The sequence below is a fragment of the Eulemur rufifrons genome, chromosome 16, assembly GCF_041146395.1.
Source record: "Eulemur rufifrons isolate Redbay chromosome 16, OSU_ERuf_1, whole genome shotgun sequence".
Classification (NCBI taxonomy): Eukaryota; Metazoa; Chordata; class Mammalia; order Primates; family Lemuridae; genus Eulemur; species Eulemur rufifrons.
The window spans coordinates 35,441,672-35,454,751 of NC_090998.1; the positions used below are offsets into that span (position 1 = coordinate 35,441,672).

At 37.3% G+C, this 13,080-nt stretch overlaps 1 protein-coding gene across 4 annotated transcripts in view; it reads left to right on the plus strand.

Annotated features, from left to right (window-relative positions):
* The window catches only part of ANO6 (anoctamin 6), a 189,469-nt gene that overhangs the window by 63,926 nt on the left and 112,463 nt on the right, over positions 1–13,080 (plus strand). For 2 of the 4 annotated variants that reach the window (XM_069489270.1, XM_069489272.1), the window contains exon 2: positions 9,317–9,396. In XM_069489270.1, the coding sequence (XP_069345371.1) occupies positions 9,317–9,396 (80 nt within the window). Of the gene's footprint in view, positions 1–1,742; positions 1,780–9,316; positions 9,397–13,080 lie in introns of those variants that run through there. The other 2 variants (XM_069489271.1, XM_069489273.1) reach the window with 2 other exon arrangements.

A 13,080-nucleotide genomic window follows, 5' to 3' on the forward strand; every position in this document is an offset into this window, starting at 1 on the left:
GATTTTTTGAGAAGGGTGGCAAGTACAGTCAATGAGGAAAGAAGAGTCTCATCTGGAAATGGTGCTCTGACAACTGGATTTCCACATACCAAAAGAATGAAATTGAATCTCTACCTCACATCATATACAAAACTTAACCCAAAATGGATCAACAACCTAAATACAAGAGCTAAGACCATAAAATTCTTAGAAGAAAACATAAAGGTGCATCTTCGTGGCCTTGGTTTGTCAGTGGGTTCTTAGCTGTCACACCAAAAGCCTGGGCAAGAAAAGAATTAAAAATAGATAAAGTTAACTTTATCAAAATTAAAACCTTTTGTACATCAAGGGATATTATCAAGAAAGTGAAAATATAACTTACAGGATGGGAGAAATATTTGGAAATCATGTATCTGATAAGTCTCTAATATCCAGAATATATAAAGAACTCACCAACAAAAAAAGACAGACAACTCATTTGAAAAATGGACAAAGGACTCGAATAGATATTTCTCCAGAGAAGGTATACAGATGGCCAGTAGCACATGAAGGAGTGCTCAACATCATTCATCATTAGAGAAATGTAAATCAAACCACAATACCACTTCACACCTACCAGAATCAGGATGGCTGTTAAAAAAAAAAAAAGCAAACAACAACAAATAGAAAATAGCAAGTTGTTGGTGAGGATGTGGAGAAATTGGAACCCTCATACGCTGCTGCTGATGTATGATGCAGCTGCTGTGGAAAACATTTTACTAGTTCCTTAAAAAGCTAAACAGGGAATTACCATATGACCCAATAGTTCCACTTCTAGGTATATACCCAAAGAGTTGAAAACAGGGACTCAGATTCTTGTATGCCAGTGTTCATCATAGCATTCATTATTCATGATAACCAAAAGGTGGAAATAACCCAGGCATCCATCAACAGATGAATGGAAAAGCATAGTATGGTATAATTTATACAATGAAATATTATTCAGTTATAAAAAGTAACAAAGTTCTGATACATGCTACAATGTGGATGTATCTTGAAAACATTATGCTAAGTGAAGTAAGCCAGAAACAAAAGGACACATATTTTATGATTCTACTTATGTGAAATATCTAGAATAGGCAAATTCATAGAGATAGAAAAAAGATTGGATTACCAGGAACTGGGAGCAAGGGGAAATGGGGAATTATGCTTGATGGTTAGAGTCTCTAGGGTAATCAAAAAAGTTTTGGAAGTAGTAGTGATGCTTGTACAACATTGTGAATGAAATTAATGCCACTAAACTGTACACTTAAAAATGGTTAAAATGGCAAATTTTGTTATATATGTGTTACTGCAATAAAACATTTTTTAAGATGGTAAATGAATTAATGAATTCAATGTGAGTCCAATAGGTTTAAAATATACATTGGGTTTTTCTATGAAAGTATTAGCTAACCTGGTTGGGGAATGAATAATGTGATGGTTGCTTTCAGCAATTCAAAAGGAGATATGTTTAACTTCTAGTTATATTTTTAGAACTGAATTGTTGGGGCAGAGGAGGATTGTGGGAACAGGGAAAGACAGTTTATAAGAGGAGCTGAAATAACACTAAACATGGAAATGAAACAAGGCAGAGAAATTGTGCTTACTAAAGCTCTTCTCAGGAATATTGCTATTTGTGGATGAAAGAAATCCTCAGAGTTGTCACTTAAGGTAGGGCTAGAAGGGTTAGATGCCCAAGGGACGCACCAAAACTGTCCGTCTCTCTTTTGTTCTGCTGTGGAATGTTTTGTGCTGCCGGTAGGAGCATGTTTCTGCTCGGTGAGTTGCTGGAGCAATGGGCACAGTGGAGTGGAGGCTGAGCCCTCTTTATATTAATAGATATTGTTCTAATATTTGAAGAGTATTGTCTTGAAGGGATACTATATCATTAGCCTGCTTTATGTATGTGCCTATCTCAGGTTGGCCCAATGCAGTATGTTTCTGGAAATAGAAAAACTCTCTTTTTATGTAGGCAATTAATTTGCATTTGAGGAATTAAGAGCATTAGTGACTTTACTAGAATGACAAAGAATTTATAATTCATTCTATCATTTGTTCATTTACTCATTCTTTTATTGAGCATCTATAATATGCAAGGTATTGTTTCAGGTGCTGGGGGTACAAAGTTGGGTAAGATGATGGCTTGCCCTCTGAGAGCTCATGGGCAAGTGGAAAAGAAATACAAATAATGACCATACAGCATGATAAGAGGGATCAACACCTATCTTTTTCCCAGATTTTATCTTCTGGAGTGGTGGGCAATTATGAAAAAGTAACTACTTTGTGGTAATTTGGGACTGTGTTCACTGTAAGCTGCAAATTTTGCTTATAATAATCAGTCTTTTTTTCTTTCTTACACTCTGAGTGGAAGACCAAAACTGAAAAATACCATTTTAATAGCTAATAATGAATAATTGAGTTTTTGGACCCTGCCTGTAGCGATGTGGGAGGTTTGACTAGATATGCAAAGTGTCGTAGGAGCAAGAAGCTGAGGCAAGTAACTTAGCCTGGCACATAAACAGTGATATTGAAATAAAAATTTGAAGAAAGGGGGGTACATTTCAGATATAAGATACTTAGGATGAGGTTGAAAGTAAAAAGGATAAAATCAGATGACTGACCAAATGGCGAGCATGAAGGAAAGAGAAAAGGTAAGAATGGCTCCAGCTTCTGGCTTGGGGGATTGAATTGATGATAATACGTTATTCGGGAAGGGAAGCACAACAAGGGGAACCTTTAGGGAAAGGCAGTTTTTACCATAATACAAGGAGAATATTTATTAATTTTCTAAATTGCTGAATGTATAGTACTGAGTCCCACCCATGAATCCAAAATTTCCTGACCCTGACAAAGTTTGTGTCTTCATGAATGACCTGTTTTCCTTCTTCCTTTCAGAAACAGTAGCTGAAGTGGGAATGATAATTGTAGAATTATCTCTGCTGAGAAAAGGGGGAGGATAGGGAGGGAGGGAAAGCTCTCATCTTAAAATGGGAAAGACAGCTGTAATAGAAACTACCAATTTGAATTTGGAATTTGCATTCCAGAAATGATTAGAGGAGATGCCACGTTTTTTCATTTAAATATTACAGTCACTGAGTTTACATGCCAGTAACTGGGATAAGAGATTGATCCACTCAGATTGAGAAAAGTGAGGAAACACATTTCCTGATTTACATTTCTTTTCATTAAAAAGAAGTAGCCAACATTGCTTAGGACATCACAGTCATTCAAAAATATTTGTTGAATTAATATTAACCGTTTTATGCTTAAATTTATTTTCATATTTGAAATGGAATCAGCCAGACGTGATGGCTCATGCCTGATATCCTAGCACTCTGGGAGGCCAAGGCAAGAGGATCTCTTGAGCCCAGGAGTTCAAGACCAGCCTCAGCAAGAGCTAGACCCTGTCTTTACAAAAATAGAAAAATTAGCCGGGTGTGATAATGGGCTCCTGTATTCCCAGCTACCTGGTAGGCTGAGGCAAGAAGATGGCTTGAGCCTAGGAATTTGAGGTCACAGTGATTTATGACGATGCCACTGCACTTTAGCTGGGGTGATAGAGTGAGACTCCAGCTCCTTGCCCCCCCCCGCCCCCACCAAAAAAAGGAAAAGAATGAATGAGAGATAGTCAAGTAAAAGTCAGAAGGAAAAATTGATGCCTAACAAGGGTAAGGGCACCAAAACTTATTAAAGGGTGAAGTAAAAATAATGATGGACAGTATTTATATAGTATTTAATAGTTTTCCAGTTCTTGTTATATATGCATCTGTTAGTTTATTCTCATTTATCGTCACTCTACGTTTTATTGATGGGGAAACTGAGATTTAGGGTTAAGCGATGTGCCTAAGCCACAGGGGAGACTGTGTCATGGTCTTAAGATTCAAGTCCAGTGCCCTGTGTGGTAAAACACAGCTGTCAGTCATACCCTGATAGAAATGCTCCTGTCTTTGTGTTTTGTTTTATTAATAACTTTCTTTGCATTAGTAATGACTCTGAATGGCTCTATCTCAAAATCTCATCGTAATATCACAAGGCCTATAATCTGTAGGCTTGTAACCTCTTGATAATATGGAAAGTAGGATTTCTCTCACCTAATTGTCACCAAAATGTAGTAAATCCTATTAAACCAGGGCCAGAGAATGAGATATTGGAACCTGGAGACCAAATATGACTATCACAGGATGATGCGGGGGGTGAGGGGGAGCTGGGGTGAGGGGGCTCAGCTGCAAGTGATGTTGGGAATGAGACTGGGCAGGCCCAGCATGACATCTGGGAAGCATAGAGTGACAGGAAATTCTGGCCCCAGTGTGTGGCTGCTTTGAGAATAGTGACTGGTAAGTGCTAGTATTCAGGCCAAACATCAAATGTATGCTGAGATCCAGATTTCAGAGGCTTCTGCCAAATGGGAGAAGAGAGTTTCAGGTACAAGGCAGCCTGGCAGATCACTAAACATCCTGCCCAGTCTGGATATGTGAACATATCCTCGTTCCCAAGGTGATATGGGCCATTCTTTTGACATTCCTTTAGTTGGGCATTCACTAGATCATGGAATTCCCGAGGATAGTTTCTGTGCCTTCTTCATCTTGCTATTTATACTCACCTCATCTAGCTCCATCCCTGGCACATGAATGTCTTTAGCCACTTGCCAGGATATTTTATCTGTTTATTTATTTTGAGGAGCTTTTCCATTAGTTCTTCTAATTGTGATTGCTATATCAACAAGTTCCACTGCATCGTTTTTTTTATTCTGTGTTTTCTAAAATGTGTTAGGCTGTTATATCTCTGTCACACTATATGCTGAAGCAGTTATTTGTTAATTTTTTTGATTTTTACTTACAATGCTATTTTAATTTCTTATCAACTTGTATTTAACATCAGGGGGCCCTTGTATTATTCACAGCAGCTCAGGAGACAAATTAACATATTCAAAAATGTTCAATTTTGGAATCAGACAGGTTCAGATTCTCATTGTCACTTCTAGTAGTTGACTTCAGGCAACTAACAACCTTGAATTATTCATCACCTGTGAAAACAGGGACAAAAATGGGATTAAATAAGATCAGATGTTTAGAAGTACCAGACACAAAATAATACACTCAGTAAATTTCCATTTATATTTCTTCACATCATTGAATCTGTGTACATGAACTTAATTTGTATGTATATAGTGCTTTATTTTTTTACATCATACTTTTGAATTGTCATTTGTATCTTTGCTTAACTTTGTGAGGTAATCAGGGAAAGTAATGTTATCACCAGCTTTATATAAAGAAAATGAGAATATATGTTGCCCATGATCATGTAGCTAAGAAATCACAGAATCAGAACTTGAACCCAGTCGATCCCCTCAGTCCGTACTCACTGCCCTTTGTACAAGGCCCTGGTATGTTTTTACCCACTCTCTTCCATATATTCACTTTGTCTCTGATAATTTCAATGACAGCCAATCACCATAATAAATGAGTCAGTTGGACCCAACCACCTGCCCATGCTGGTGCTGTAAATTAGATAAAGGGTATGCCTGATTTGATTATCTTTATTCCTAGGGTACTACTTATCAGACATTTTGGTTTTGACCTATGAATTTCCTGAGAGGTTATTTTGTATTTTCTGATAGATTGTTTAAGTTATGAAATTGTAGATAACGGTTATTTTTATTGGCCAGTTTATATGTCTCAATCAACTTAAGTTGGGATAGTAAGTGTTAGTTACTCCATTTCTAAATGCTAAGCAAGTAATCACGTGAACTGCACCTCTCTGGTGAGGCTTCCTGTGTGCCGTTATTAACTGTATGTGCTGTTTCTATATGACTGAGCCTCTAGATATCTCTTTTGGGCCCTTCGTTTTGGACTGCCGTAGAAATCAGAATTAGTACCACCAAGGACTTTATTGCTTCAATTTCACTATACTGACTATCTTGATAGTTTTACAAAACATGCTGTTTCTTTCATTTTTTTTTTTTACTAATAGTTATATGATAACTATGGTAATCCAGTTGATAGTATTCTTATAGTGTTCCATGAATCTATCTAGCTTGGCATTTACAAATGATACCACAATTAACATTAATCATGTCTTGAATTCCTTTCCTCAAAAAGAGGGAATTTCATCTGGTTGTCCTCAGTATCCCTAGAGTCTTACAGCGCAATGTCTGTGCAAAATATAAAGTAGGATTTGAATGTTTGTTGAACCTGACTTTCAACTGCCCTTTCATTTTGCATCCATACAAAATTCCATTGACATGTCAAGATCAAGGTTTTTTTCATCAGATTAAATAACTAGTTTTCAGTTCTCTGCTCAGCCTTTTGATGAACAGATAATATAGAGGTCCCAAATACTTTTTATGTTTCAAGTGCCAAAATTAAATGAATTAATCATGGTGCCATTCAGGGTAGCACCTTTGTTGTATAAAGCGAGGCCCAGTGACAGTACTAAAAGTACATTTCAAAATAGTACATTAAGAAAAACATGATTTTTATAAAGAAAGAAAATTAACATTTTTGCCCTTTCAGAATTTTTCCCCCAATTCTGCCCATTTTAATGCAAAAGGCTGCAAAGTGTTGCCTTGATTTTGACTATTTTATTTTTGCTCAGAAATGAACTTTTTCAGCTGTGTGAGCTTACCAGAAATGAGAACATCAAAATGATATAGCTGGATCCCCTCAGTAGTGGAAGTATAATTACCACATTAGCATCATAAATCATTTGCTTCTCAGTACTGTATTAGGTCATGAGAGCAACAGCTGCGGCTTTGTTCTACCTAGATGATGTTTCAAAAAAAGCCATTTCTGTTTTTATTCACTCAAATTTACAGTGTCTCCTTTGTATTGACATTAACCAGTGTATCTATTAGTTTCCATTACCAGCACAATAACCAAAACTATAAATAGTTCTGTATTTTCTCTCAAAACCCTTTCAAGCTGCATAAATACCTTTAATTTGATAGAACATCTGGGTAAATACATCTTGCTTCTCTTCTGTCTTTAGGCAAAATGCACACTATCTTAAGCCTGTTTTTTCATTAAAAAAAAAAAAATCAACTATACCAGCTCAGTCCCATCTGTTGTCCTCAGATTTATCATAATAGATAAATTGGGCATCAGATTTATTGTAATAGATAAACCAGGCATCTAATCATATATGAATCTAGATAAGACATCAAAGTCAAGTCACTCCATCAGATTTATAATACTCATGTAAAAAAAAATGCACTATTAAGTTTCATTGTTTGCTGGTTCTGCCAAAAAACAATATATCGTAAATACAATAGATATAATTTCTTCAGTATTGATCTCAATATCATAAAAAGGTTAGGTCTTTTCTTCCAGATGTAAACCGATCTGCGCAACAGCGCAACCAGAGAGCAATCTTCTCACACATCTTAGCACGTTTTAAAGGCAGTCTGCAGGAATGTAATTATCTTGGACAACTGTTGTTCTGCTATTGGAATAACCAGTTTATTCCATTACAGCTCTCTAAGTGTAACAGACCCGCAGTGATTGCCGTAGCCCTCCTGGAGTTCTCAGAGGCAAGCACCTTAATTTCGACTTTTGTTGCAGCTCTGCAAGGCTTTTCTCACCTCATCTGTTTCCTGTTCCTGCTTTGGGTCACAGTCCTCTGATGAACCCAGTTTTTCAGAAGAGTTAGAATCACTTGCTTGTGCTGTCATTTCTACTGGCATTTCTTTTCAGGTCATAAGTGTACAAAGATGTGAGTTAAGTGGAAAAATGAAGGTATTTTTTTTTCCCCCAGATTCTGTGTGAACCTAAAATCTAATCTAGATATTGGGAGATTTCTTAGTGAAGTATCCAACCAATTTGGTAACTAAATTGGCTGAATTGTTGGCTGATGTTTTCGTTTTATAAATGATCACTTAGAGAGCTCTTATGAATCTCCCCTATATTTTTTGAGATTTTTTTCTTTTGGGCCACTGAAAGGAATTTTTGGGGATCGAAAGGAACCAGCCTTCTCTTTCACAAAAGCCTTTAATGGATTTAAAAAAAAAATTAGTATGCATTTCAAAACTCACTATAAATCCAAGATAACATCACAATAAAATCAAAAGTAATTTCTTGTAATTTAATAATTGTTCCACAGTCAACCTCTCCAGTTTGAAAAATAAGTCCTATACAGCTGGTTTATCCAAGTTAGGATCCAGTTGAGGACCATATATTGCTAATAGTTTACGTCCCTTGGGGCTCTTTACATCTTTAAGGTCTACCTTTTTCATGTCATTGACTTGTTGAAGAGGCTGTACCTGTAGATAAATAAGGGTATTTATTTAAAATTATTTAAACATTAAATAATCTTTATCTAAACTTATTTAAATATTTAAGACTCTCTATATATTTGTTTAATTAAGAATATTTTCCTACATAGCAAAAATTATACTCAAATTTCCCCAATTTGAATTAGGGAAACAATCCTTTATATCTGATTTGTTTAAACCGGGATCCAACCCAGAACCACACACTACAAATGATTGTTTGGTTCTCTCAGTGTCTTTTAACCTGGAACAGTTCCTTTCATTCATGTCAATAACTTGTTGACAAGACAGGACTAGCATCTTGCAGAATGTCCCACCTTCTGGATTTGGTTTCTCTGTCCCTCTAACACTGCACTTGTCCAATATAATAGCCACTAGTCACATATGACTGTTGAGCTTCTAAAATGTAGCTAGTCTGAATTGAGATGTACTGTGAGTTTAAAATATATACTAGATTTCTAAGACTAAATACAAAACAAAATATTTCACTAATTCTTTTATAGTGAGTACATGTGCAAGCGATAATTTGGGCATTATAGGTTAAATAAATTGTTATTACAATCAATTTTACCTGTTTCCTTTTTTAAATGAAGCTACTAGAAAATTTTATGTGGCTTTCCATTATATTCTATCAGATACTACTGTTCTAACAGATTCAAAAACAGAAAATTGCTACCTCCAAATGACTCCACATCAGTACCCTGAGATGTAACAGAAAGAAGAACATCAGTAAGCTAAAGTGTAACTTAGCCTGACTTTTATAACATTTAGTTGCTGTGTAAAAGCTAAATGATTTTCCATGGTAGACCTAGCCTAGAGAATTTTAAGACCTAATATCCTACAAGCATGACATTATCCAATAGGTGAAACAACTGCTGAAGATTTTGAGTACCCTGATAGCTGACAGTGTTAAATAATGTAAACCTGTAAATGTGCCGCAAATGCTGTATGAGTTGTTTGTTGACCCAGTGCTGCTGATTTAAAAGCAGAGGAGTATATGAGCCAATGAAAGTTTGTGCTTTATTCATTTATTTATTCGTTTATTTTTAGTGTTGGAAAATCTTGAACAGACAATCGTCCCCAATTGTGGATCACTGGAAAGTCAGCATGATTTTCGAACCCCGGAATTTGTGAGTACTACTGCTTTTTCTTAAATTTGTATTGATTAGTTGAGAGATTTTCACAAAATGGGGGAAAAAGATTTTTCATGAATTCATTCCTTCTGTGGCTCTAGATCTGGCGTAGATCCTGTGGCAGTGACTGTGTGCTCAAAGCTCTGGTGTCTCTCGGGAACAGGTTACTGAACTTCAGTGTCTCAGCATCATGCTCCATATGCTTATTCTTCATACTGCTCGTGTAATTGCAAATGGGAACTCATTCAGCAGTAAAATAGCAACGTGTTTCCAAAACTCCTGCTTCATTCTTTGATACTGTTGCTATCAGTTTCTGCTGTTAGTAATTCTTGAAATGAGTCTTTACTGAGCACATATAGGTACACAGACAAGTGCCAGTCGTTGGTGGTGGACACAGCTTACTTTCCCTTTCATTCTGGAGCTGTCAGTCATATAACCTGCATATATCTTGTAGAGCTAGGAATATTCTATTGGTTATTCCAAGAAGAGGGGAACTAAATGCTCCCACTAAATTAGACTCATTAAAGATCAGCCATGGTTCCTGCCCTTAAGGAATTAAAAATCTTATTAGATGTTACTCTGATTTTATTAGTGCCTTGTTTTAAAGAAAATTAAGCACATAGGATGCCTTGTGCAAAATGTCCTTACTAAATAGATTTTATATTAGGCTCATTTGGAGAGAGGGGGATGGGAAGAAGTGTTTCTCTGACTCATGTACCATATTATTGTACCAGATGTGTGGGAAAAACATGCCAGGATCCACTTAGATTTACTGGTTTTTGTTCCTGTTGCAAATGGCCTGTTTACCACTTTCGGAATGCAAAAGTCTTTTTTGGTTTATTTTCAAAATGTGATATACAGTTTCTACTCTAGTAATTGGCAGAGCACAATTGTATTATTGATAAAGACAAAAAAAAAAAAAAAAAGGACTTTTTATGTGCTTTTTCTCTTCTCACTCTTTATGGACTGCCCACTCAGTTCAACCAAGAGTAAGGAAACTAGACAGTGCTCTGGACTGAAAAAGGATAGCTCATAAAACTATATCCACGATACCATTTTATTTCAAAGCGTGGGACTCCTGTGGTGCACTAGCAGATTGCCTACTGTGAAAATCACCTGGATATAATAGAAAGGCATAGTATTCACTGACTTTCCTATTATAGTCAGTACAATTTTCAGTAAAGGAAAATTGTGAATGCCCGCCAATATTCCTGCATCTTAAAGTAGCAAAGCACTTTTGTGATTTTTCTGATTTTTTTTGCAGTTAGAGCCCAAAAGCAGAATTGATACACACATTTCACATTTGAGCCTGATACTGATACAAACTCATGGAGCCACCCCTTTTTTTGTTTTATTTTTTTAACTGCTTTTTGTTAAAAGCAACATATCTTTCAGCAACATAACTAATCTAAAAAAAAGTGTGTGCAGCAAGGTGTTGGTGTGCCTGCTAAGCACATACATAGTTCACACCAAATCCCTATATGAAAATAACAGTATTTTCCTCACGAACAGATTTTGGTATATTGTGATGGAGATGGGCATTCCTCAGCAGTGTCTTTGCCACAGACAGTGCAGATGCGCTGGTAATCTTCCTCCACCTTCAGCATTAACTTCTTGACTACCACGTTTTCATTTTCAGCATTTGAAGACTGACTAGTCTCAGAATGACTGGGGTAGAGCTCAGGCTCACAGAATACACTTACCCTGTTCAGAGACTGGTTTTTAACAATGAATCTTGAGAGTACCCAAGCTGGAAGGAGACTCTTAGGCTAAATCCCCACCTTTTTTTTTTTTTTTTTTGACGTCACGCTTTAAGAATTATTGAGAGTCATTTTATTAGACCACATTGGCTGGAGTTGAAAACTGTTAATCATAATTTCTCTTTATGTGTAGTTGATACCAGATTTCTATGGCCTGGCTATTATCTTTCTGTGATTATGTGTTCATACCATGTTCAGGAGGGAACCTGTGATTTTCTTGTGCCTTATAGATTTCACACATCTGATGCTCATTACATGCCACTTCTTTGTGGAGCATGTAAATAGCTGCTTGTGTTTTCTCCTGAGCATCACCATAGCCAGTGTTCTCCCGGCTCCAGAGTAAACAGATATTACCCAAACTGCTGTCTCCATGGTAAACAAACAGAAGGTGTGAAAGTGGTGCCTTGAGAATAGGGTGCTTGAGGGAACCAGGCATTATATTTAAGGGCAGCCCTTTTAGTAGGCAGAAGTTTACAGCGTCAGTGAAAACGGGTGGCTCCCATCGTATAGGCAGGCAGACTGGGCAAATGCCAGGACAAAATCGGGTAAGTTGATCCAAACCACATTTTAAAATCAGAAACGGGAGAGACAATACAAACCTGGGAGCAAAAAGCACCCAAAGGCAAAGCAAAAGTGAAAACAGAAAGAAGACTGAGAAGAAAAATAAAAGGAGCTGAAAAATCAGTATTCTGTTTTTTTTTCCATCTGGCATTTCGGAAGGTCCAACTGCAGTTTGCTGAATTGAACTGAAATGAAGCAAAGCATAGTCTGTGTTTACTCAGGCCTTACCCTCAAATAGTTCAGATTTTAGAAGGATCAAGAGCCTAGTGTTTTTATACAACAGAGTGTATTTATAGAGTTTGGCCAACAGAGAGAATAAAATGCTTATCATTATTAGTTCATTTCCTTCAGAATTTCTGTTTTTCTTTCATTTGAAGCAAGGCCTGAAAAAGAGCCATGCTCGTTGAGTAGCCTTGGCCACTGGCATCACAAGCCCCTCGCAGTTTTCCTTCGCAGCTCCGGTGTCTATAAGGTGGCAGTCGGGTAAAGCCAGCACTGCTGTGTAGTCTGCATGCATCAGGGGTAAATAAATGCTGGTGTGAACTGCCCATGTGGCCTGGAGACAGCAGCCCACCTTGTTCTTGGGCAGCACCCCCAGTGGCTTCTCTAGCTCCCCCCCAGAGCTTGTGCATTGAACACCTGTCACCTGTGCACCTGTGTTGCTCCTTTCCAGCTCCTCCCCCACCTCGCAGACTGAGGCAAATGAGTTTAGCCAGACTATGCGGAAATGGTAAGGGGTGAACAGAGATGTGGACATAGGTACGTGTGTTCTTGTTAGCCCAAAGCTTGTGAGGAGCTGGGAACATGTTGAAACTAGAAACTATGACGCAGACCCACCCCAAGGTAAGGTGGATGTGTGGGTGGGAGTGAAGGTGAAGGGGTCTGGCTACATGCTGGCATTATGGAGAGTAACTGGTGGTCTTGCTAGGGTGGGAAACCGTCTCAGTCCTGGTTCAGCTTTTTTGTTTAAGCACAATGATTATCTGTTTCATAACCTGTTCGTTAACTTAACATTTTATCATGAACATTTTTTCATGCTGTTTTTTTCCTTTAACATTATTGTTATTCTCTCTAACAGTATCTGTTCTGCTATATTGATAAGTATAGTTCATCACACTGTAATTTTCAAAGCAGGTAGTTCAAGGGAGATCTAGTCAGGGAAGTAAATGGTGGCATGCTCTGGAACATAAATGGCCAGATGCTCTGGAACTATGTGAATGGTGACCATCATTTTGGGATATGAATGAAAATAGACTAGGTGCACGATGATTCTGGGGAAGGTAATCCGTCAAAGTGAGGCTGGGAACTGAATATCAGAAACCAAGATAACCTTATAGAGTTCAGTCTTGGAAGTAGGGAC